The following is a 27,201-nucleotide window of genomic DNA, read 5'->3' as shown; positions in this document are numbered from 1 at the left end:
CCAGTGCGCCCTCCCGACACGGTCTCGCCATTGCACCGGGTGACATTTCACCTTGTAACATGCATTTGCTCCCATCTTTTCATGGCTTGGCAACCCCATTTCTCATGACCCACGGGGACCTCAGTTTACCCATTCCCTTTACAGAGAGGTATCTCGGCTTCTAAGTTCTGACAGTTAATGAGTGAAGCAGTTAGCGCACACCTGTGTGCAGAGATAGTGTCTCTTTTGTCAGTGTGAGTTTCAGCTCACTGGATAGAGTGTAGAGGAATAGGGTCTCTGGATATAGGGACAAGCTGCCTAGCTGACTTCCACAGCGCTGGGCCATCCTGCCCTCCCGCCTGGAGTGTGTGTCCGTTGTTTGCACCCTTTCTCTTCATCTTGCTGGCCACACGTCCTGATGCCATACAGTGCCGGTGCACTGTTGTTTCATTTGCACGTTCCTCGGGGCAGTAGGTGCTGATTAAATTTTCATGTGCTTTCTTTTTTGCCATCTGTTTATCCTCTTTGCTAAAGTGTGTGTTCAAGTGTTTGGTGTACTTTTCAGTCTGATTGGTTTCATTGCGGGTTTCAAGAATTTTTTTTGTATGTTTTTGCATAACTACTCTGTGTCAGATACGTCTCAACTATCTATCTCCTACTCCGTGGCTTGTGTTCTGATTCTTGACAGTGTCTTCTTCATTGGCAGCAGAAGGCTCTGTGTGTGTGTGTGTGTGTGTGTGTGTGTGTGTGTGTGTGTGTGTGTGTTTTGTTGTTGGTGGTTTTAGTTTCTTTTTGTTTTGTTCTTTTGAGAGAGAGGGTTTTACTATATTGTCTAGCCTAAAACGTACTGTGTAGATCAGGCTGGCCTGGAACTCACAGCAAGCTGCTTGCCTCTGCTTTCTAAGTGCTGGGATTAAAGGCGTGCACCACCATGCCTGGCCAAAGCAGCAGCCCTAAATTCAGCCTAACCGTTCTTTCTTTTGTGGACCAGTCTCTCGCTGTCCTGTTTAAGAGGTGACCACCCTGTCTGTCGGTGACCACCTAGTTATTCCCTTGTGGTATCTTCCAGGAGATTCAAGTCTATGATCCATTTGGGTTAGTTTTTCTGGAGAACTTAAGGCCTAGATCCATTTTCTTTAACATGTGGACACGCAGTTGCTGTAGCCCCATTTATTGCAGAGCCTGCCTTTTGTTCCATTGTACGGCTTTTGCTCACCCTGTTTGTGGGGACTCATCTCGGGTTCTCTTTTCTCTTCCATTCAGCAGTTCATCTGTTTCGTTTGCTTGCTTTTGCTTTCACCGGTAACACGTTGGGGGTGATTTCTGTAACTTCATAGTAAGCTGTGACTTTGAGTAACGCCGGTACAATGGCCACCTTGGTTGTCAGCCCAATGCGCCTGGCACAAAGGGACCTCAGCTGAAGACCTCCATCTGACTGGCTTGTGGTTATATCTGTGGGGGCACGGTCTTGTCTGATGATTGATGTGAGGGTGCTCAGGGTCAGCTGAGCGGGTGGTCCTGGGGTGTGTGAGAAACAGGCTGAACACCAGTGAGGGAAGCGAGCGGTGACCTGTGTTCTTCCCCCGCCTCCAGCTGCCCTTGATGATGGGCTTGTGCGCTCAAATAAACCCCTTTCTCCTCAGGTTTCTTTTGGTTGTGTTTATCACAGCAACCAAGAACCGAACTAGGACAGCCAGTTTTGCAGCTTCAGGCTTCATCCCAAATCCTTTGTCTCTTTATGTAAACTTTAGGCCGGTGGCAGCTCTCAACCTTCCCAGTGCTTGCTACTCTTTAATACAATTCCTCATGTTGTGGTGACCCCCCTCCCCAACCACAAAATTATCTTCATTGCTACCTCGTAACTGTAATTGTGCTACTGTTATGAATCATAGTGTAAAAATCTGACCTTTCCAATGGTCTTAAAGGGGCCGCAACCCACAGGTTGAGGACCACTGTGTTAGGACCACTGCTTGCCAAAATTCACAGGGCACCCTACAGAGATTGTTCTTAAAATTCCTTTCCCTACGTGTGTGTGTGTGTGTGTGTGTGTTGGTAGAGTGTTTACAAGCATGAGGACCTGAGTTTGGTCCCCAGAGTCTACTTAAAAGAGCCAGGCATGGTCAAGATTCTAGTGTGGAGAGGGACGGGGCTCACAAGCCCCAGTTCTTATCTGAGGACCTTTTGACAGCTGATAGCTTGGGGTGAGAGCCAGTTTTTCCTAAGAATGCGGCCAGTGGTGGGCCGACCATGCTTCAGCTGATGGCCCCACACCTGTGAGTATATAGGTTGCACAAATTGGACTTGGGTGGTATTTTTGTTTTGTTACGTTTTGTTTTTTTAAGGCATGCTCTTGGTAAGGGGAGAAGAAGCAAGAGATGGACTTGGAGCTGTTTAAACACAGACTTTTATCTTCTGACTCAGTAGCAATTGTGAACATCTTCCCTAGGCTTCCCCCGCTGCAGGACAGCATTAGAAGGGGTTATTACTGATGCATTGTTTATCGAGCAATAGTAATTTTCCACCCAAACGATATGGGAATATGTATGATAATGCATGAATGAAATGCACCAACATGTCCGGTATTTCTGCTTGATAATTGAGTTATCTTAGCAAATATATTCTGTGACAATGAGGATTATATATAACATATATACATATATGTATATATTTAAGACAGGTGTCATATTGCTGAGGCTGGCCTTGAACTCACTGCAACCCTGTCTCACCCTCCTGAGTGATGGGATTTTAAGTCAAAGGCCACACATCTTTAGATGCACTGTATTTTTAAGGGCTATTAACCTTGAAACCATTAAATTGTTATCATTTACCTAGATGTACATTTCCTCTCTGGTGCATTTTATTAATGGTGACATTGCCACAGTCAGCCTGCTATGGAACTAAGCGAAGCTGTTGACAGGAACGTATGTGCAGTACCATAGTGAGATGTGTGGTAAGGGCTCCTGGAAACCCAACATCAAGACTAACAGTGGGTCTAGAAGTGAAAACATCCACCACTTGAAATGATCTCTTATTCCTCCCCCCCCCCCAAAAAAAAAAGTTATACCCAACTGAATGGCCGAAAATTACTTTATTTAGTACTTAAGTTCATTTTCTTTTCTTTTCTTTTCCTTCCTTCCTTCCCTTCTTCTTCTTCTTCTTCTTCTTCTTCTTCTTCTTCTTCTTCTTCTTCTTCTTCTTCTTCTTCTTCTTCTTCTTCTTCTTCTTCTTCTAAAGTTTTTTGAGGCAGGGTTTCTCTGTGTAGCTTTGGCTGTTGTGGACTCACTTTGTAGACCAGGCTGGCTTCGAACTCCCAGCGATCTGCCTGCCTCTGCGTCCCAAGTACTGGGATTAAAGGCATGTGCTACCACCACGCCGGGCCATCAAGTTCATTTTTATAGTCTGTTGTCTGTGATGATACGTTGAGCCAGCAGTCCTTGGGAACCCTTGTACGCGCCAGTTTGTTAGTAGTGGGATTGTGCGTGGTAGGATTTCAGGTTATCTTATTCCTTCTCTGCCCTCCTCCATATCTCTCCTCCTTCTCTGTCTCTGTGTCTGTCTCTGTCTCTGTCTCTCTCTTTCTCTCTGCCTATGCTCCTCTGAAATAAATCACAGTGGGCCAAAAGAACTGTGGAGAGTACAGTCTGGAACTGGCCCTCTGGATCAAACTGGTTCCCAAAGAAAAGTGTGAACTTTCGGTTCAGGTCAAGGAACATATGGTCTGACTCATAAAGTTACTTTGTCTTGTGGATGTCTGAAAAAGAAAACCTTAGCCTTGGCGTGGGTGCTTCCAGTAAGAGATGACAAATACAGAGCAGAAACCTGTGGGGACAAAGGTAAACTCTTGGAGGAGAGCCAGCAAAGGAAGTCAAGAAAGGAAGAGGAATATTGAGGGGAGGGCAAGTAGGCCTTTTCACGTTCCTCCCTCCACTTCAGGGCACTGACAAAAGCCAAGGCGAAAGTCTGTACTGGATGAAGTGCATTTTATCCCCAGGTATGGAAGGGCTTACGTTTAAACCCTGGCTGAGGCCATCCTATACCATTCATGGAATATTTCTTCTTTCTTTTCTTTCTTTCTTTTTTTTCTTTTTCTTTCTTTCTTTCTTTCTTTCTTTCTTTCTTTCTTTCTTTCTTTTTTTCTTTTTGAGACAGGGTTTCTCTGTGTAGCCTTGATTGTCCTGGACTCACTTTGTAGACCAGGCTGGCCTCGAACTCACAGAGATCCACCTGCCTCTGCCTCCCAAGTGCTGGGATTAAAGGCGTGCACTACCGCCGCCGCCCGGCCCGGCTATTCCTTCTTTCTTAGGCCTGGGTCATTTGAAGGATGCAGCTTGTCTGAAAGAAATGAGACTAGTCTGTGGCTGAGTTCTTGGTCCCAGGACAAGTGCACTGGGTGACAGTAGTGTGGAGCGTTCTCACTGAGGTTTTAGGCCTCTGTGGGCGTCTTGGCACTGTCCCTTGGCGGAGCATTTGCAACACAGCCTCTGCCCCCATTGCTCAGATACTGGAGAGCGAAAAGAGACTCAACTAGAAACGGTAGTGGGCTGGGCTGAGATAGTGGGATCATGGGCGTCTGGGGCTGTATGAAGGAGACTAGGATATGTATTCAGCTGTTCGTCCTCGTGGTTTCTGGGACCTTAAAACTAGCTGCTCTCCAGACCTTAAAAGTGCCTGCAGTGCCTGCGGCGTCCCCAAGTCAGAGTCTCCAGAAAATACTCTTTACAGATTTTTGTCAAACCACCCAAAGTTCATGGGAGGAGATTCCAACCAAAATTGCTGATTACACAGGCCCTGTAATTAGGAAGAGAGTAGAAACCTGTCCGTGGCCTGTTGTTGACAGGTCCCTGTGGTGACAGAAAGGTGTGAGTGAGGGTGCCTCCCCACCCATCGCTCATTCTGCAGCAGTGACTACCAGTCGCTAAGAGCTCATTGTTGATGATCCCTTATCACAACAGGGACTGTCCTTACCCTCATATGACAGGCAGAAGTATGAGCTTGAGGGTCTGGGGCCAGGGCTCCTGGTATTGCTTGCCGCGTGGTGCAGCTGTGGACTTGGACAGCCTGACTCCATCCAGCTGCCCCCACCCCCCTGCAGGAGGTGGACCTTGACTATTAGTCAGCTCTGCCCATTGATGAGGCATATTGCTTCCCATGACTTTTGTTTCTGCTACTGCTTAGGATTTGATCACCTTGTCAGGGGACCTCCCATATATCAACCAGATCTGTATCTTACAGTTCAAAGTGCCCGGCATCTGCTCAGCACGCCCACAGCACTTTGCTTGTTTTTTTATTGTCTGTTCTCTTGTCTGTCTTATCAGCTTTCTGGGGCCATAAATCCTGCGTACATCTGTGTGTGTGTGTGTGTGTGTGTGTGTGTGTGTGTGTGTGTGTGTGCGCGCACGCTTTGTTTGGTTTATTTTGAATCCCCAGCACTCAGCATATAGCAGAGACTTAATGAACATGGGGTGAGCTGGTGATTGCACTGGTCTCCTGTGTGTTGGAGCTGATGTGGCTGCCAGTCACGCAGTCTGAGAGCAGATTGCTCCCAGCGCAGGCTTACCTGACATCTCAGAGATGCTCGCTGTCTTTTTTTTCTTTTTCTTTTCTTTTCTTTCTTTCTTTCTTTTTTTTTCCTGCTGGCTGCTTTGTTTCCGATGGTTAATTAGGCAGATAGGAGCAAATGCTGAGGATTTAGGAGATAAGTAACTCTCTTTCAAATGAATTTTGTCCATACCTTTGGAAATTTTACAGTTTGTCTCTCAAGGCCTCTGACTCTGTCCTGCTGGTATGGTGACGTTGTGTGGACTTGGATTTGGGTGATTCTCGGTGAATCTCTCTGGCTGTTTTAGGCAATGGCTCTTTTGTTTGTTTCTCTTGTCTTGCTGGCAGAATCATATTTACACACCTATTGTGTCAGAATTACAGAACCATTATGAGAAGATTTGAAATTCTGATCAGGGGTCAGTCATTCGTTGACAAGGCTTTGAAAAGATGTGTGACAGAAGGGAAAGACCAAGCACCTCTTGGCACCTCAGTGGAAGCCCAGGGAGAAATTGCTCTTGCTGACACCGTAGGAATCCTGGAGCTTTCAGGGATCACTCACACCTCTGAGATCCAGCTGGATCTTATGAGCACAGGGAATAACCTCCCCATCCCACCACCCCCTGCCCGTGTGTGTGTGTGTGTGTGTGTGTGTGTGTGTGTTTCCTCCAGGCTGGCCTGCTCACCAGGGTGGCATTCTCTGCCAGATAGGCGATGTGCGTCTTGTTTCATTTATTTACCACGTATCTCATACATGCTAGACAAGTACTCTGATTACTGACCTGTACCCTGAGCCCTCGAAATTATAATCTTTTAGACAAAGAATGCATGTATCGTGTAGCTAGACACCACCTTTCATTTTTATCACGCAGACAATTTAATTATCATGTTATATACCTATTTTCTAAAAGATAAGGCTTACTGCCATAGTGTCTTGTGAGACTTAGAATAAATCTTTTATTTTTTTCCCACTTTATTTTATATGTAACGGGTGTTTTACTTGTATGTGTCTGTGGAGCACATGTGTTCAGTGTCTTTGGAGTCCAGAAGAGGGAGTTGGGCTGACGTTACAGATGGTGGTGAGCTGCCATGGGGGTGCTGGTCATCGAAGTGGGTCCTCTGGAAGAGCAGCCAGGGCTACCGACCTTTGAGCCATCTCTCCAACCCCAGTAAAATAGTTATTTTCTTAATGTCGTGAGATATCCTGTCCATTTTCAAATTTTTAATTTTTACAAAGCTGATGAATCTGCAGTTTGTTTTAGTAGAACACGGATAAGATCTACATTGCAGTTCACTCTGTCTCTTTAATCTTTTAATTTCTATTTTTTTCTCCTCTCCCTCATGTTTAAAAAATAAATAAAGCCAGATAATCCTTCCTATATATTTTTCTAGAGTCTGAATTGTGCTGATTGGATCACTGTGTTGTAATAACATAACACACATAAATGACAGCTGGAATTTTTTCCCCCTCACCAAAGATCGGAAAATATTTCAATCAAAATAGTCAAACATGATGGAATTGCCATGGCTGATTTTGCTGGAGAACACGGTCAAGGGGGTGTGAAAGTTCTTCCTGGCTGCACTCTCCTGTGGCTGTGGAGAAGTCGCTACTGTCTAGAATGGTAGAGACCAGCGTTCTGCTGAGGATACACACCCACGGAAAACAGTCAGCCATCCCAGCCGATTGCCGGAGGTTCGTGCAGCTGCGGTACCTGCCGGTTCGCCGAGGCCGGTGCGTGGTTTGGGTCGGGGAGGGGGAGGGGTCTTGTGTAAGATTCTTACAGTTACAGAGGTCTCTGTGTGCTTGAGGCCTCGCTGAAGCATGGTTGAAGATGGGAGCTTGGAGGACTTAATTAAAGTTGAGCAAGAAAGACAAGAAACAAAAAACACACTTCAGCGACAACCCAAAGCACACCAGACTCTTAAAATAGACTGCTTAGCCTTCCCAGCGTCTTAAGATAGATTAATTATTTAAAGGCTGCGATATATTACACGATCCAGGTTTATAGAGAGCTGGATTTACGATGATTCAAGCCCAGAGTACCTTTAGGGAGTGTAAGAATTCTGAGGAGGAAAACAGCAGTTTGCAGCGTTGATACTGACATTCGTACTGTGAGGCCTCGTTATCCTGTTCCTACCACTTGTGTACAGGGTGTTCCCTGTCTTATAACAGGTCTTAGGATTTTTGACTCCACCCCACACACACTTGACCTCATGGCCATCGTCCTGCCCTGCTGGCCTGAGTACCAGGATCACAGGCACGCCACACCGTGCCCATCCTAAATCGTCCCTCAGTCTGTTGTTATTACCACAGTGTTAAGAAATAAACTCTTAGCCAGATGTAATGACCAGAACCTGTGATGTGGGTACCTGAGAGGCTTAGGTGGGAGGCGTGCTTGAGGCCACCATGGAGCTATGTAAGAAGACACAGTAGATAATATACGCATAAAATCTTAAAGTATAATTAGATCCTATTCTAACTGCGAAAGAGATAGCATGTTCTAGTATAAGACCCAGTTTTGTGTCTCTAATAAGCAGAATTGCACAGGGGACTGTCCTGCGTGTGAGCACTCTCCCCCTTCAGTGTGCGATGGCTGAGTCCTGTGATGTGTGTGTGAGGACCTGAGTTCTATCCTCAGAACCTATATATTTCTAGCAGACAGGTATGGTGGTGCTCACTTGTAATCCTGGTAGTGAGCAACGCGTTGACAGGCAACCCCTGGGCCTTTATGGCCAGCCTGACCTTCTTAGTGAACTCCCGGTTAGTGCGAGGCCTGGTTCTAAAACAAGGACATAATGGCCTAGGAGTGACACCTAGGACTGTCCTCTCCCCATATGCTGCCACACGCGCGCGTGCACACTTGCAGAAAATATTCCTTCATAAAGTATTTGCTGCCTACTAGAAGTTGCAAAGGTGGATGTATCTAGTCGCTCCTTTGTGAGCTGATGTGAAGGAGTCCTTCAAGACAGAATTTGGGTGCAGACTTTGCCATTTAAATGGCATATGCTCAAGATTGTTCTTTGCCAGAAAGGAAGGATTCTTTGCCAGCCTGTAACTAAGAAGGGTTTGTCTCTGAGAGTGAAGTTTCTCTGCCTGGATCAGGCTTTTGTCTCTGGTCGTTGAGCTCTGTGGGATTGACTAGTCTTGGGCTCCTCTCATTACGCCCTTTGCTCCTTTACACAGAAAGTGTAGGGCTTTGGGGTCTCCTGAGTGTTCTCGTCTTTGTTCAGTTGCTGTGGTACCAGTGTCACTCCCGCTAGTGACAGAAACACTAACAAATCCCTCTGAGAGCAACTGAGGTATGCAGGCTCTCAGGCAGGTCGCCCTATTTGGTTGGCCATGTTTCCAAGCATGCGCCCAGGATTCAGGCGAATCCAGCTCTACCTGGTTGGGCCTTTCTCTCTAAGGAAGGGCCCCCAGCTCTCTGTCGGAGAAGAGTCACCAGCGGAAGTGAGAGGCCTCAGGGTGCTCCCTTCCATTTCATTGCCTTCTTGTGTTTGCTATTAATCCTCTTTTCTGCCCTTAAAATATCCTTTCTTTATTAACATTTTCTCTCTGCCTCAGAACCTAACTCTAAATATCCTGACAGGAGGTACAGGAGGCATTTTGATATTGCATGCACACACAGCACAAGCCCTGGCGCTCAGACACTTAGATTTTGGACTTTTGATCTTCAAAACACAGAATAAACTACTGTTGTTTCCTGGCATAAAGGTGTCCTTTAACATTCTGGGCCAAATGATTAACTGGAGATGAGTTGGTTTCCACCAAGTGAACATGCCCAGGATGCCAGCACCTAGATGTAGAGGCAGAACCTCACTGGCACGCCCACCAGAAGGCCTTCCTTGTCGTCGTCCCCCCCCCCCCCCCCCCCCCCCCCGTGTTCACTGCTATGACTTTTAACACTGTCACTGTCACCCCATCCACCATCTTCACATTGTACCCTTTTTATTTCTCCTCTTAGCGGCTTACACACAGGGCTGCAGTAAGCATTGTTGCACATCTTTTGGTGAATGTGTATGAGTGTTTCCGTTGGGTACATAGCAAGGAGGGGAATTCCTGAGTCCCAGAAGCCTTCACGGTTTGTTCCGTGCTGACGTGACATGCTCTTCTGTACTCACCACTTCCATTATTACCTGTCGGCTGAGACGCGTACATCTTTTCCTCTGATTCTGATCTTTTCGCTGAGAGTCAAAGGTAGCTGTCAGTGTGTGTGTGTGTGTGTGTGTATACATATGAAGTGTAACAATGCACACCCCCACACACATACATGCACACATGTGCGCATGCATGCGCGCACACACACACACGACATTTATTATGAGTCAGTCTAAACTCAGTTCCTGCAAATGTATAATAATTCTTTTGCTCTGTGTCCCTTTCTAGGTTCGTGTCAAATTACCATCCTTAATTATATGGGTTCAGATCATAATCTCTCATTTTTCTTTGCCTGTATTCACCCAAACTCTAAACCCTACCACTATATTTTCTCTATCTTATCTTGGGGCCACATTTTCTGCTGGATAATTCGTAAATGATTCCTTCTCCTCCTCCTCTTCCCGCTTGTCTTCCTCTTCTTCTTCCTCCTCCTCCTTTTTTTTTTTTTTTTGTCAGTCATCCATCTATAGACTGTAGGTTTAATACTCTCAAAGCACAGCTTTGATCCTGCACATTCCTCCTTAAAACTCATGCACAGGGGTAGACTATAGAGTCATGCACAGGGGTAGACTATAGAGTCATGCACAGGGGTAGACTATAGAGTCATGCACAGGGGTAGACTATAGAGTCATGCAGAGGGGTAGACTATAGAGTCATGCACAGGGGTAGACTATAGAGTCATGCACAGGGGTAGACTATAGAGTCAAGGCATAACTGTTTATCTTAGCTTTCTACTCATGTTTTTATAAACTTGACTTCAAGATCATTTCTCTGTTCTCATAGACTCATAAGTCTTTACCACAAGATATTGTCTTCCTAAATATTTTTATGCTACGTTGCTCAAAGGGCCTCCCATGAGCATTTCTTGCACTGGTTACATTTGATTATCATTCATAAAATCTTTACTGTCTTTAGCACCCATAAGATCCTAATAGTTTTATACAGTTATTACTACTACCATTGTTATTATTGTATTGTATATGTGTACACACACGCGCATGTGTATGTATGTGTTCGTTCGTGTGTGCCTGTGTTTGTGGAGGTCAGAGATCAACAGTAGGTGTCTCCCTCAGCAGATGTTTACCTTAGTTTTTGAGACAGCCTTTCACTGAACCTGGAGCTCACTGATTGAGATAGCGTATCTGCCCAGTGAGCCTCAAGGGTCTCCCTGACTCTGCCTCCCCAGCGCCGGGATTACAAGTGTCCTGCCTGCTGTACTGGCTTTTTTATGTGAGCTGTGAGGTTAGGACTGAGGTCTTTATGCTTGCAAGGCTGTTTGTAGCTAAGCTACCTGCAGATGCTAAACACCCCTCCAATACCAGGCTTGCTTCTCAGGTAAAAACCCAACAGCAGCAACAAACTTCCTAGGTCTAATAATAAGGCATTAGCAACTAAGCAAGATAGGACTAGGTTGGGGAGATTGCGTTTGCACCTCTTTAGCAGTATAAGAATGATTAATGGGTGGGGGCGCCTGGAGAGATAGATGGCTTGCCTGGCAAGAATGCTTGTTCTCCAGAAGATCCGGGTTCAGTTCCCACCACCCACATGGCAGTGTACAACCATCTTTAACTCTTCCTCCAGGGGAGTAAGCACCATTCTCAGTTCTCTGTTGACAGCAGGTATGTGTGGTGCATGTGTGCATGTATGCATGTATGTGCATGCACACATACACAGGAGCATGTGTATAAATTCAGGCAAAACACTCATACACATAAAATAAAAATAATAAATCCTTAAAAAGAAAAGAGTGATTTATTGATGTAGATATACTTCAGTGGCAGTGACTGACTGGTATGCCTAAGGGTCTGAGGGTCTAGTTCTACTCCTCAGTGCGTACCTGCGCGCGCGTGCACATACACACACACACACACACACACACACACACACACACACACGGGGAAGCAGGCAGGGAGAGGGAGATGGACAGACAGAGACAGAAAGAGACAGAGAGGGGAGGGAGGGAGAATGTTTCATGTGGGATGCATGTTGGAGTTTGGTGATGAGGCCAATGTGGGCCAACATACACAGTTGATAGAAATGTACATCATTCTACATGATGGCGTTAACCACGTAATGACTAAGAGACTGAAGCGATGCTGCCCAAGCTGAGTAGGTAGTGATTTTTGTAGGAGGAATTGACACTTAAACATGACAGCGATAGATTCTTCTTTTACCCCTCTTGAGAATTCCCACATTCTCAATGTATAATAGGAATGGTGGCGTTTTCCCAATAGCATATGCTTGTCGCTTGTGAGAGGGAACACATCAGGTCTTCAGAACTTTCATAGGCCACTGCTTGCAGGTCAGGAGCGATAGTTTAGACATTGCCATGAAATGGTTTAGTTGTAACTTGCGTCAAATTGTTTCATGAAATGGGGAAACCAGTAGAATGCAGGTAACCCTTCTTTCAGGAATCAAAGGACTGGTGTTTGGGGGATGGCAGGCTCCTTAGGGGGGCATTCTTGCTTCATCCTTTGGGAATGCTATGCGTTGTCCACTCTTCTCCAATCCCCAGGCAAACAATACCCTGCTCACATGGGTGTGCTTCGCCTATCCTCACAGCACTGAATGCCCTAACCCCTGAGTTCCCCTATTGATTTTTCCACAGTGCCAGCTGCCTTCATCTTTTTATCAGCGCTTGCCAATGTGTGTTTCTAACCACTCCCAAAGGAGGCAGAACTATATTTCCCTGTTAACTCTCGTAGCACATCCAAGATAACAGTGTGTGGTAGGTGTTCAGGATGTTTGCCAAATTAAATTGATGTCAGTTAGTTGCCTTGCGAATGACCCCATTGTGATTGGACAGGAAGTGTCTGTGTGGTAACTTGTGGATCTCTTTTTTGATTGTGGTATTTGCTGGGGAGGAGGGCAGCACCCTGTGGACTGTGTTGTACTAGCCACGTTGGTTCTTGCTTTGTTGTGAGTGACTGTGCACACGCACACACATAGTGAGTAGATAAAGAGTAATGAGAGGTTTTGGGGTTTTTGTTTGTTTGTTTGTTTTGTTTTTTCAGCTCTGGCTTTTAGAAGCAGCGGTAACTCATGGGATATTTAACAAACATACTGTGCCACGAAAGGAAAATTCAATTAGAGAGGAAGAAAGCAAACCTCACGCACTCTGAATCCTGTTATTTGATGATCGAAGTGCAATTGGCCTCAACAGATTTGCGATTGCCCTGAGCTTCAGTGTGCTTCAGTAATCTTCCTGGAAGCCTAATGTTCTGCTCCATTTAACATTAACCCGGTTGGGAAAAGGAAACAAAGTTCGCTCTAAGTAGAAATCTTGGAGATTTTTTATGTTTTTGGATTATTTAACATGACAGCTTTGCTTGCGCTGTTACCATAGAACTCAGCTGGGCGGTGATTAAAGGCTCTTGCTCCAGCGCTGAGGCCCCGTCATCAATCCTGCACTCAGTAATTAGAGGCAAGCTCATGTCTCCGGGTTCAAGGCCAATCTGGTCTGTGTAACGGGGGTTGGGGTGGGGAGATTGCATTTACTCATGAATCACATGACAGGAGGAGTATGCTTTGGTCCTCAAGTTTCCTTTGACCATGTGACCATCTCACTTCTGTTCTAAGATCACGAACTTCCATCCTCCTGCAGTTGTGGGATGTCACTCAGGGAAGGTCTAAGAGCCATATCCCTGCATCTGAATTCTGACGCTTCGTTCCACCTTTTTAGTCAGTCTTTGCAGAGACAGCGTCTGGTTGAAGTGCCCCGAAATCCTAATATGAATTACCGCCGAGGGCCATCCTGAAGGTGAATTGAGTTCATATTCGAAAGCGTGTTGTGCTTGAAGCGTAGTAAGTACTAAAGGCGTCAGAGATGCTCAGCTGCCCCTCCTGTGAGTGCCTTCGGGAAGCGCAGAGTGTCACCTGTCTTCTCTGTAATGTCATCCTTCAGATTCTTGTCAGGCCCTCAGGTTGCCTCTCAGGGAAGCTCCGTCCCAACTGTTCGTATCGTACTCATGAGAAGCTGCCCATCAGAGTCAGAAGGTTGTCATAAAGATGCCTTTTCCAGTTAGATAATGGTATATGGGTTACTACAGTAACTGCTGGAAGCCCTAGCTAAGGAAAAAGCAAACAAGAGATGTCAAAAGCACAGACATTGGATGAGAAGAAGCAAAAACATTGTGAGTCACAGATGACACAGCTGTGTAAAAAGCTCAACTCGTGCACCAACAACACACTCATATGTGCACAACTGGGCTTCATCTTATAGAGCCGCACGTGCACAATAGATATTAGACGCTTGGAAAAGTGCATCATTTACAGCAGCACTCGAAGTTTGAAACATGTTCATTTGACAAATTATGTGTAAGATCGATATATTTTGAAATATAAAATACTAATTAAACAAATCAAAGAAAAACTTAAAAGATCTGTCCCATGTTCACAGATTCAAAGATTCACTATGTTAAGATGATTATTTCCTCAAAATGATTTTTATATTTAACACTCTTAGAAAGATTATTTTTATGAAACTGTCAGTTTGCAGTTGTTCATTACCAAATGAACTCTAAAACCTATGCAGGAAAACAGCTGCTGAGTACTGGCCTCAGAATTAACCAGGTCTTCCGTGGCCAGGGCATAGCTCAAGTCCCTTTGTGTACACATACCCAACAGCGTTCACCCTGACAGCGTCTGTTGTAGGCGCCAGGAGCTCCTGTGCTGTGCCTTCTTTCTAGGAGTAGCCAGAGAAAGGGGGGGGCCTTCCAACCTGTGGAGGTGAAACCTCACTTCACTCCGGAGTCCAGCCTGTCTGTTTGGTTGGTCATGTTGCATGAACCGTGAAACTGGCTTCGAGTCAGTTGTGAGGGAGGGGACTCACAGACTGGAGAGAGCCCAGGTACTCGTTGGTCCCTTGGGTCCTGAAGTCTGGCAAGGAATGGAAACCCACAGGTAGCAGACACCATCAGCCCATGTTCTACACCCTGAAGCTGTGAAGAGCATAGCAAGGGTCAGACGCAGAGTGAGGGGGAGGGAGCCGGGGGGAGTCCTCGTGGCTTGTGCAGATTCGCCTGGACTAGCTGTGGCTGTCGCAGTGCCACGTACAGAGAATGAGGGAGGCTACCAGGAGGAATCCTTTCCTTTACCTATAGACTGTATTGGGTAGTCTTCCTTGTTCTAGTTCGTTCAGGCCCTATTGAAGAGTAGCCTGGGCAAGGTCCTTCAGGAAAGCTTTACTTTCCTGAAGGGAATGAGACCTTGTTATCTTGTAACATGACGGCTGACAGCAGTCTACTGTCACAGCTCCAAGGCCTTTGGCTCTCACTGAAGAGCTGTCCCAGACAGAGGTTTTCAGTTGCCCAGTGCTCAGCTGACAGCTCTAAGCACCAGAGTGAAGAGAGGTCAAGGGAGGTGAAGAGAGCATTCTCCATCAGGCATCAAAAACGTGCTGGGAATGAGAGGCTCAGGGCATGGTGGCAAAAGTATCAGCCAGACCAGAATCGACACAGAAGTTTTAATAAAGAAAATATGGAGCTGGCGAGGTGACTCAGTGGGTAGAGCATGTGCCGCACAAGCCTCGGGGCCCGAGTTTTCATTTCCCGGAACCTGTGTAATGCCAGACATGCTAGGAAAGTGCACGACTGATCCTAGCACTCCCACAGTGAGGTGGGAATAGAGCCAGGAGAATAACCGCACAGGCCAGCCTGCCGGTGTAGGCATTGCTGAATAAGAGACCCTGTTTTAAGCAAGGATGGGCACCCAGCTTTGTCCTGTGACCCCCACATGTGCAGTGATACGCACAGGCCTACACCCATACACTTGAGCATGTGCAGAGAGTCTAAACAGATACTAGTGTAGGAGACAGACAGAAAGCACAGCAGGTGAATTCTCAAAGGAAAAGAGAGAGACTCTCCCTACTGCAAGGGAATAGAGATTTAGCAGTTAGAAAAACTTAGTTACTGTTCTGTTGTTGTCATGAAACACCACATGGCTGAGGTGGTTTGAATAAGAATGGGCCCTTAGGCTCATATATTTGAATGCTTAGCCACAGGGGAGAGGAACTGTTTGAAAGGATCAGAAGAATTAGGAGGCGTGGCCTTGTTGGAGAAGTATGTTACTGGGGGCGGGCTTTGAGGCTTTAAAAGCCCAGCTAGGTCCAGGCCCAATCCTTATGTCTCTGTCTCTGTCTAGGTCTCTGTCTCTCTCTCTCCCTCCCTCCTTCCCTCCCTCCCTCCCTCTCCCGCTCTCGCTCTCTCGTGCCCTCTCTCTCTCCCCCCTTCTCTCCCCCCTCTCTCCCTCTCTCCCTTCCTCCCCCTTCTCACTTTCTTGCTGGCTCTCTCTCTCTCTCTCTCTCTCTCTCTCTCTCTCTCTCTCTCTCTCTTCCTCTCTCGCTCTCTCTCCCTCTCTTGCTCTCTTCCTCTCACTCTAGCTCTTTCACTTACTCCTTCCCATCCCCTCTCTCTCAGGATGGATAGCTCTTAGCTACTGCTCCACACCTGCCTCCATGCTCCCTGCCATGCTGATAATGGACTAAACCTCTAAGCAAGCCCTCTATTTAAGTATATGTTCTAAGTATATGTTTTTGTTTTAATCCCAGATGTGGGATATGGGGCTGCTCCACAGCAGCTGACTATGATTTGCCTCGTGCTCTAGCAGAGGCGTGGTTTTGCCAGCTGCAGACAGTTTCCACAGTTTGTGACATTTGGAATTCTGGGAAGTTTTACTAAGGCCCCAGGAGGTGGGGTTGGTGGTGGTTGGTCATTCAGGGGGGTTGGTTGCTGTTTGCTATTTGTACTTATCGAAGGAGAAACAAGAAATCAGATTCAAGGCTTGCTTTCTTGTCATCCTCCCCCCCCCCCCCCCCCACCAACAAAGACAAGCTACAAGGTTTGGCATGTTCTAAGTTAACACACATAGTTACCATATGGCCCAGATTTCTGGGTGTTTGTCCAAGACAAATAGAAACACATCTGTAGAAGGTCTTGTATTACAAGAATAGCAGCCTTGTTCAGTTTTACCACCTGGAGACAGTGCACATGTCCTCTAACTACTGAACACACATCTAGGGATGGATCTCGGATGGCTCTTGCGAGGTGAAGGGAGCCAAACCCCAAAGGGTCTGAACTGTGTGATTCGTTTTGACGATGTTCTGGAAAAGGCAATACTGTAGGGACAGAAATCAGATGACGGTCACCAGGGGATGGCAACCTGAGAGGAGAAGCTGGAGGGAAGGGCATATTCTGCAGCGTACAGAACACAGGACAAGTTGCCTGTCAGTATTTAAAATGGGAGAAGATGGAGCCTCTTCTGAGTTGCTATATTATGTGACAGGGTTTTAAAATTTCTTCTTAATGTCTTGGGTAGCTTCCTCCTTCAATGTTGGCATCTAATGGCTAGACCCCAGCGTACTTATGTCACTTATCTTTAATATCTAGTTTCTCTCTTCATCTGAAAACCCTCTGCAATGTTTTTATTTTAGCATCAAATTCCAGAGTCCATCCGTCCGTCAGTCAGTCAGTCTGTCTGTCTGTCTGTCTGTCTCTGAAAGCTCCCTTCCCCTTCTATTACTTTAACTTAACTTGCTTTAATTTTTCTTCCCAAATCTCTTATTTCCCATCATCCACTACTCTGCCTGCCTTCGTTTAGCCCCACTCAGGCTCCCCCTGTTTAAGGTTGTATGGCTGACTACTGAGAGCTGGTGCCTGGGGAAAGCAGAAGCTTTGTCCAGGCAGGAGGAAGCTGGGTGCATGAGTGGAGTCCCACGATCTGTTTGTTTCTTGTGTTGTTTTTTTTTTTTTTTTTTTTTTTTTTTTGATGTGTAAATAAATGTTAGGGATCCCACCTCCCCTCAAGATAAGACCTGGGTCATGGTTCTTGCAGTCAGTGTTAGCTTCGAGGAAGGGGGCTTTGTAAGCAAGTTTTTCATCAGTAAATCTGTGTCTTTTACCTTTGTTGTATCCTACTTAAATTCAGCTCACTATGTAAGTCAGAGCCTCCGTATGTTTAAAGTCCCGGGTTCTATCCCCAGCAGCACGGAAAAGAGAAGGAGAACCTTATTCCTGCGTTACATTTAGTCACGGTTCATTTCTAACTTACACATCGGTGTTCGTAGGAGACACGCTGAGAAGTGGTAGGGAGCATAGGGAGAAAAGCAGAATATCCTTCACCATGATTTACACTGTGGTGTGAACGTTGCCGGCTACTTTTTTTTTAATTTACAGGAATATACCTAAAGAATGTCTGTGTTATCTTTTAGTGCATTAAAATTTGATTTATTTCCCATTTCTAAGCAGTTTTCTACCTTCTGATTTTTGGCTGCTACACAATATGCTTGAAATTATCAGCATAGGTATATAATAGACAACTTCATTATTCTGTAAGGACATATATAACCATTCTTTTGCTTGTTTGATTTTTTGAGACAAGATTTCTCTATGTTATCTTGGCTGTCCTGGACTCACTTTGTAGACCAGGCTGGCCTTGAACTCACAGTGATCTGCCTGCTTCTGCCTCCCAAGTGCTTGGATTAAAGGTGTGCGCCACCACCGCCTGGCTCTATATAACCATTCTTTTACATTTTTATTAGCATATAACTTACTAGGTTTCCTAATGGCAATCTTAAAGTGAAGTCTGTTTTTATTGATAGTCTTCTCTGATCTTTTCCACCATCCCTCTTTTCCCTGGCGGGTCCCCTCCCTCTCTCCTTGCTGGGACCCCCATGACTGCCTTTGCACTTCGGAGTCGTGTGTCCCTCTGCCCTTCTGCAACACCTCCTCTCTCAGCCTCTCATCTCCCAACTCAGTCTCATCGCTGTATGCCCCCGCATGTTCGGTACCTCACGTCAGTTTCTCTTACACATCGTTATTTATGTGCATGAATGAGTTGGAGTGTAGTCTCAACTTTATTCCTGTGACGTAATCTCTAATTCTGGGATGAGATTTTTGTTACGTGATATGAGGCGTCATTGAATTGTGGAGTATTTGCATCTGTGATCATATTGTTCTTCCTAGTCATATGGATCTGTGCCTCAGATTTGCTTTCTCCATAGTAGTTGCCGCAAACTGACCCTACAATAATAACAACTAGTTTTTAAGATAGCTGTGTACTAATGAATTTATATTTTTAAAAACAACCTTACGTTTGTGACTTCGATATCCTATGGACCATTTGAAGGTTTTCTTTTAACTTGTAAACTTACTTTGTTGTAACGTTGAAATTTGACAGAAGCTCAGCTGCTGTTTCTAACCATTGCATGCGTCCCTTAATTTGCAATGCTTGTTTGATTTTTTTTTTTTTCTTGTTAAAAACAAAACAAAACAAGTACAGGTTTGTTGAGTTTTTTAAAAACCCACTTCTGGTAGACCTGCATTCAAAATTCAGGGTAAACAAACAGGGAAAGCCCCTTCCCTACCCTTCCCTTCGCCTGTCGAGTTACTGAAACCCAAATGTGCTTATCGGGCACGATGCAGGCATCGTCTTTGAGTGACTTTTTTTTTCTGCTTGCAGATATTGCTGTGGTGGAGATGAGCGATGCCTTCCGGCAGCCGTCCTTATTCTACCATCTTGGGGTGAGAGAAAGCTTCAGTATGGCCAACAACATCATCCTCTACTGTGACACCAACTCAGACTCTCTTCAGTCCCTGAAGGTAACCAGCAGCGAGGGGGGGCAATTTCCAAAACGCTTAAAGTAGCTTACCTTTGGGAAAAGTTACTCTCCTTAGTGGGATGACTGGGCAGGGATCATTGCTAACCTTGTGAGGTCTATCAAATCGAGTATAAAAATGCGATCATGAACGAGTGGAGAAACTTCGTGTGGATGTCTGAGTTACAGGTCAAATGACACAGCTAGGAAGAGTGTGTTAAGTCATCATCAGTGATCACGGTGGCTTGTGTCTGAATCTCAGCTCTTAAGATCTCTGGGCAGAAGGATTGTGAGTTCTAGGTCAGCCTGGGCTATACAGGAAGAGATCCTGTCTCAAAAACACCAAAAACAAAACAAGTATCCTACAGTAACAAAACTCACACAACAGGAAGTCATCAGTCCCCATACCTTGAGAAAGCAAGCTTGCATGAGATGTGCCGGGCCTAACCGGACCACTAGGGACTCTACTGCGCCCTACCTGGCACAGCCTGAAAGTGTGCTTGCTTCTTGAAAGTGCCTTCCTGGAACTTCTCACTGCATAACCCCAGAAACCTGGCCACAGTTTCAACTAAGGTGGGAGAGGACAAGAGAAGCTTTGCTTTCTGTAAAACAGTTGACTGAAAAGCCCTTGCCATGAGGGGTGTGGTGAGGAGGCACAGGCGAGTGGTTCTCTGTGAGCTCGAAGCCAGCCTGATGGATCTATGTAGTGATCTCAGGTACAGCCAGAGCTACATAGTGAGAACCTGTGTCAAAAACAACAGGAAAAAAAAAAGAAAACAAACAAACAAACAAAAACAACCATAATAAAGGGCACTTGCTAAGCAAGTGATTTTACACTGTGCGATTCTTTGAAAAGCTTACTGTTAAAAGAAAAAAAAAAAAAAAGACTCATGTCATTTGTGGAACCTGCAGTGAGCTTCGTGAGGCTTTTCCTCATCTTCATCTTCCAGGTTCCACATCAGAGTCAAGCTTGGGAGATGGAGCTTAGCAATGGTGTCAACGCCTCCAGCCAAAGAGCCATGCAAAAGTCTCAATACCAGCTCACCTTTATCTGAGCACTGAAGGCATAAGCAGCGTTGCTTCCTTTCTCTGGATGGCTTGCCAGACAACCCTAGTTCTGGGCATGAGAGGCACATCCAAGCTCAGTCCCAAGACATTCCCACCTATGTGGCCTAAATCTGTTTTTCACCAGGAACAGTCCTTTGAGAAACCTCTACTTAATTTTCTCTCAGATTCGATCTTTGTCTTACAGAATGCCAACTTGTACCTTTTTTCTTTCTTTCTTTCTTTCTTTCTTTCTTTCTTTCTTTCTTCCTTTCTTTTTTCCTTTCTTCCTTTCTACTTTTGTTACGTTAGCTGTTGATAAAAGAAAGGGATTGCTTTATTTATTCTTGGTGTTCATTTGTCTTGGGATCAAACTCCTTTAGGGTTTTACACTGAGAGACTTGGTCCATTGGAATGGATTTTTGTGCAGTGTGACAGATACAAACAAGGCTGATTTCATCTTCTTCCTGTGGACACCCAGGGTTTTCAGCACTATCTGTTGAGGCCGTTGCCTTTCCTCCAGTGTGTTTTTGACATCTTTCACAAATATCATGGCTGTAATTGTGTGGGTAGGACAGAGTACACCCTCTCGGAACTCTTTACCTTAAAAAAAAAAAAAAAAAAAAGACAGGGTCTCTCATTGGCCTATAGCTTGTCAAGTAGCCGCGGCTGTCTAGCAAGCCCCAGGAATTAGCCTCTCCCCATTTTTTTCTAAATGATGAGATTACACTTGTGCACCGTCACACGTGGGTTTCTTTTCTTTTCTTTTTTCTTTTTTCTTTGGTTTTTCGAGACAGGGTTTCTCTGTGTAGCCTTGGCCATCCTGGACTCACTTTGTAGACCAGGCTGGCCTCGAACTCACAGCAATCCGCCTGCCTCTGCCTCCCGAGTGCTGGGATTAAAGGCGTGCGCCACCACGCCCGGCTCTTTTCTTTTTTTTAAATGTGGGTTCTGGGGCTTGGAATCTGGTCATCATAGCTGGATTGTTTATTTAGACTGTTTGAGCAAGGTAGTCCAGTTGCAAAGGCTGGAAATAATAGAGGGTAACTTCTGTAGCCTCAACAATTTCCTAAGTACTAAAAAGTTCTGTGCTACTGAGAAAGGGGGGGCACTTGTGCAGGGGCCAGTTGCTGCTTCACTTTATTTCTGTATGTTGTAGTTTGTGGTGAGTGTGACTAGGCTGTTCCTACTGTCTTCTGCCAGAAAGCAGAGCTGCAGTGAACAGCAGCAGCTGTTGACCACTGTGTACCATGGGAGAGGCAAATGAAAGCAAAAGTGAATGCCCTCCCGTGATTCCTGGGATTAGAGAGCTGTTCTCCTCATTCTAGCTTCACTTAGAGATGTGCCTTGGACATCAAGGAAAGTGCTGCTGAGCCTGCTTCATTTTCATTTACTCCTCGGCGGTAGAGGGAAAAAAAAAAACCAAACTTAAATATGTAGGCTCCTCAAAAAACTAATTAAAAGAAACTATAAACACTCTTTTTTTAAAAATCTATGGCTGAATTGTTTAAAAGGATATTTAGAATCCAACCGTGTCATGCATTTGTGGTAAAATTTATAATTGTTTCTGGTTTTATTGGAAATAAAATTTTCATACAGCATACCTGATCATGGTTCCCCTCCCCAACTCCTTTTAGTTCCTCCCAATCTCCCCACCCACCCACCTCCACGCCCTTTTCTTCTCTCTCTCTCTTTTTAGAAAGCAAACAAACCAGAAAAACACACACACACATACACACACACACACACACACACGAACAACCATGCAAAAAGTAAACCCATAAAAGCATAAAATCAGGACCCACAATGCCCAAGCAAAAGTCTAGTGAGCCAAAATAAATAAATAAAAGTCTAAAAAAACGCCCTATGAGACAAAAATACCATTAAGTTCATTTTGTGCTGACTGAGGCCTGCCCCCAAGCGTGGTTAGTATACCCATGAGAAATAAACTCTTTTAAAAACTTTTCACTTGGAGAAACTGAAGTTGACTCTGCCTTTCACAGTTTTCTACGAGTACTTACAGGATTCTGTGCTGAGAGCCCTCCTTCTGTAAAACATGGACTGCTGCTGACCATTAACTTCTGACTTACTTCATGCACGTAAAGTGGTCACGGGTCACTCAGCGTGTGGGAAAGGGTGTCTGGACGCCGCTGGCTGTGGTGCAGAGGCACGCTTTCACAAAGACATTCCTCCCGTCCTCTGACAGCATGATGACCAAGTCTTCCAAAAGAGAGAAAGAGACAGAGTATGAGAGGAGGCGTACCCATCTGATAACATGCGGGCACGCAGCTTACATGGTGTACAAGCAAAGAAGGGCCGAGAGCCGAAACTTCAGCACTTGGGAGAGGGAAGTGGGGGATGTGTCCAGTTTTAGAGGATCGAATGGGTTTTATTTCCCCTTCAGCATGTGTACGTGCATGTGCACATGTGAGTGTGTCCTTGTGTGTGTGTGTGTGGTGTGCTTGCTGTGTATCCGTGCCTTTACATTGTGTGCATGTGTGTGGATGATTGCACATAGGTGCAGTGTGCATATGGAAGCCCAAGGTTGATGCTTACCTTTTTCGTTGAGGTGTCTCAGGGAAAGCCGGAGCTTGTTGCTATCATTAGTCTTGCTAGGTAGAGACAGAAACGACAGGAGGGCTGCTGTGCCCGGTGGCGGTCATTTATATGGCTTTCTGGGGTTCTGTCCTTAGGTTTCCACACTCCTATGGCAAGCCCTTTTACCTCTGAGCCATCTCCCCAACCTTGAGTGCAATGTTTGTGTTTAGTTTTCGGTGCGAGGAATTCAGCCTAGGGGTCTGGTGCCATGCAGGTGCTCTACCACTGAGCTGCATCCTGGGCATTGAGTAAAACAGGTTTTTAGGGCTGAGAAGTAGCTCGAGAACAGACACTAGCCTAGGCCGCGGTGTACATGGGCTTTGAATGTGGCATGTGGTGTCAGTTCTAGATTTTCTTCCTGCTATCTGCTAGAGGATCTGGATGTTAGATAGATAAGGACATTAGAGAGGGGAGGAGAACACACACACGGGGACACACACACACACACACACGGGGACACACACATACACACACACACACACACACACATTTTAGTTCACAGTGACCAGCACAGCAGCGTCTCCCTGGCATATTGTTTTTGTTGAGTTCCAACAACCATTTCTTTCATCACCAGAAATTCTGTTAAGGGAAAACAAACAAACAAACAAAAACCACTGTACCCCTTACACTTGTTGTCTTCTTTTTTTTTTTTTTTTAAGACTTATTTATTTATTTATTTATTATGTATACAGTGCTCTGCCTGCATATAGACTCACCGGCCAGAAGAGGGCATGAAATTAACACTCTAGATGGTTGTGAGCCACCATGTGGTTGCTGGGAATTGAACTCAGGACCTCTGGAAGAGCTGTCAGTGCTCTTAACCACTGAGCTGTCTCTCCAGCCCTCACTTGTCTTCTTTCTGCTCCCTCCCTTCATCCGGGGACACCTCCCACGCACATCTGCTCTGCTTGTACAACAGATTAGAATGAAAACAGTAAACACCGCTGCTCAGCATCAGATGCTGGGGAGCTGCAAGCTCTTGTAGACACTTGGGGTGTGGATCAGTGGTAGAGGCCTTCCCCTGACGCTGTGTACCAAAGTCAAAACTGAAACCCGGAAAACCTGCTTGTAATCCAGACAACAGGGCTGTTGGACTTGAACATGCTCCTGGCAGCCAGGTATATTGGCAGCTTCTAATAAAAGAGCAATTTGGCAGTGCCTTATAATGTCAAACACAGCGAGATGGGACAGTTTTCACCCTGGATATGTATTGTAGAAGACATGGATGAGGGAATACCACCAAGAAGGGTTATATAACATAATTTTATAATCCCTCTTCTGTGTGGAGGAAATAGTAAATACATCTAGCAGGAGAGTGACTTTTTGGAAGTTATTTAATGGAGAATTATGGTACACGTAAGGCAGACCAACTAGAATTGTTACAAATCTACATCAGTATATTCAGGGTCACGTGTGAAATCATATTACATATGTGTAAGGCGTCATACTGGCTAATCAAAGTGTAATGATGTGTGTGACAGTGGGTCATACACATCTGCATTAGGAATGCATAGATGCATACTTGGGGGTTACAGGCAGCATTCAGAATAATCACCTCTCTGGAGTGGAGGAGGGGAATTGAGGGGTGAGACGGCATCAAGTACATCTGTAATGTAACACAGCTTTAGGTGGTAGACGCGGGTGGGGGGGTGTATGCTGGTATATTAGACGTTTTATATACTTGAAACTGTTAATAGTTCTGAAGGAAATGATTGTGTATACCTCATTTTTTATGTACATCAGGATAACTGCATATGTTTGCCTACATCTCAGGCATTTGAACTCCCAAATAATCTTAGCTTCATTTTCCTCATGTTCTGGCTGTGGTTGGAAGTCTCAGAGCCATCTTTTCCTCTTCCTGAATGATAATCTGATTTCCTCCTATTTGTTCCACCGCAGCAGAAATGCTTCTCCAGAGATGGGAGTGTATGCGGCAGGTGGCGATGCAGTTTATGCCAAATGTGACGACTGTGTTGCTTTTTCCTTAGTTGAGGAGTTTGGCTGTGTTTTTCTCTTAAACCATTGCCTGGAAAGCGCTTTACAGACGGGACTCTCCTTAACAGACCATTGCCTATGGCCGTCTGACTGTGTCCTTGCCCCATACTCTTTTTGCAGGATATGGTGGATACACGCTGCTTCCACACACCCTCTCCTTGCCTCGGTTCATCTATTTTCTTTTACTTGGCATCTGATCAGCACCTCTCTAGAGTGACACTAAGCAAACCCACATTTGTAACAACATCATTAAGTCATCTCTTAAAAACCAGCTGCTTCTAAACAGCAGAGTAGTTCCTAAAAACAGTAAAAAAAAAAAAAAAAACAAAAACAAACAAACAAACAAAAACCAGATTCAATAGCATGATCCAGCAGTCTTGCTTCTGGCTGTGTACACAAAGGGACTAAAAGCAAGACACGAAAGAAGTATTTGTAATGCCTGTGTTTCTAGGAAACGTTACTCATGATAGCAGGGAAGTGGGAGAGAGACAAGATGTCAGTGATGGAGGAGTGGGTAAACAAAATGTGCTGATGATGGAATACCAGTCAGTAATGAAGGAGATTCTGCCATGTGCTACAGTGCGGATGACCTTTAATTAATGAACATGATTGGCCTTCAAGCAGTTCTGTGCCATCTTTGACCTGTGACATTTTTCTGTGGGTGCAGAGATTTAATTTCCTTTAAAACTCATATATGAAGTTGGACATTAAATCTTGTTTTGAGATCCACACTTATATATAACTGAAGTAAACAGATATTGTTTAGAAAGACTTATGGTATCCATATTTTAGATTTTGATATTTATGCTAGTTTGTAGTAAATTAGAGCATCAGAGTGATTTTTATTACAAATACTTTTAAGTTTAAACTGAATTCGTAGCTGTACTGTATAAAGCCAACTTCCTGTAGACGAGCTTCAGGAAGAGAGAAGAAAAAGTCTTGGTGGTTCTGAGGTTAGGAGAATTGAGGCGGCAGGCAACAGCTGGCCAGAGGAACCACCTGTTGGTTAAACAATTAGCTAAGGGAACTAATTGTTGAAGAGCTTGAGGAATAGAGGAGAAAGGAAATATTGAGGCCCATGCATAAATTGTGGTGCAAAACTGAAAGGTCTTCTAGCCCAGGAGAACTTTATTTTTCTTCTGTCTTCTTTGGGCCAACCCCAGTACTTTATTTAAATTAAAGTTCAATTTTTTTCATTACAGATTACCTCATGATTTTCTTATCTTTTACAATCAGTAGAGCATTTAAAAATCAATAGAGCAAGAAAACAATCTAACAAAGAGATACAAACAGTTCTGTATAACCTACAATAAAGCATATAGCATAAGTCAATTGATTTCCAAGCAATAGTCAACATGACCTGATTATTATTTCTTAAACAATACTTGGGAAAGTTTAACCATAAATTTCCCAGGGCTAAAGCCATTGTGTTTACATGATAGTCATAGTAACATAGCTCGAAACTAAATATTCCTAACACGGAAAGAACTTGACTTGCTTCCCATCCCAAACCAACAGGTGTGCTATCCAAGCCTAGGCTAACTGTCAAGGGGTCCTCTATTGTAAAATATCTGTAAAGCATGACCTTCCAGGCCCACCTTCTAGTGCTCTCAAAGCAGATCCTAAAGAAACTTTTTTTATTCATTATAAGAAAGTTTTACTTTTTTTACAGCTAACAATATCTTGCCATGTACTATTATGTCAAAGTCCTAACTTTCTTTTTAAGAAGTTTCTGCCTGACTGATCACAATTGTCAGAGCCAAGACTCTCTCATTGTCTCACGCTTTGGGCCAGATGCCTTCTTTTTTCAACATTCTCTGTGGGGAAAAGTTACAGTGTAAATTTCATTAGGGCTGAGAAATAGAGAGAAAGGCAGTTTTAGGAGAAAAAGCAGATTTCAAAGTAGTTTTTAGTTTAGGCAAAATTAGACTGGGACCATAGACAATATTTAAGGGCGTGATCAGCTGTAGATCTTCAGAACTTAGTCAAGCAAAGCCTCTATGACTTGTCCTCATGTCTCTGACACCACTCAGATTCCAAAATGCCATTTTAAAGTTTATTTATTCACTTTACATTCCTATTGCAACTCCCTCCCTCCTCTCCTCCTGGTCCCACCTTCATATCCTTTCCCCCCTTTCCTCTCCCCTTCTTCTCAGAAAAGGGAACCCCTTCCACCATTATATCAATCCATCCCAGCACATCAAGTCACATCAGGACTGAGTGCATCCTCTTCCACTGAGGCAAGACAAGGCAACCCCACTAGGAGGAAGTGATCCAAAAGCAGGCAGCAGAGTCC

General features: G+C 44.9%; 1 protein-coding gene across 1 annotated transcript in view; it reads left to right on the top strand.

The window, feature by feature from the left end:
• Window positions 1-27,201, top strand: part of Map3k5 (mitogen-activated protein kinase kinase kinase 5) — a 187,038-nt gene that overhangs the window by 37,572 nt on the left and 122,265 nt on the right. Inside the window, exon 2 of the mRNA XM_051164552.1 lies at window positions 19,133-19,272. Coding sequence (XP_051020509.1) covers window positions 19,133-19,272 — 140 coding nt within the window. The remainder of the gene's footprint in view (window positions 1-19,132; window positions 19,273-27,201) is intronic.

Source organism: Acomys russatus, chromosome 21, assembly GCF_903995435.1.
Source record: "Acomys russatus chromosome 21, mAcoRus1.1, whole genome shotgun sequence".
In the NCBI taxonomy this organism is placed as follows: domain Eukaryota; kingdom Metazoa; phylum Chordata; class Mammalia; order Rodentia; family Muridae; genus Acomys; species Acomys russatus.
This window is presented reverse-complemented; position numbering and strand designations above follow the sequence as displayed.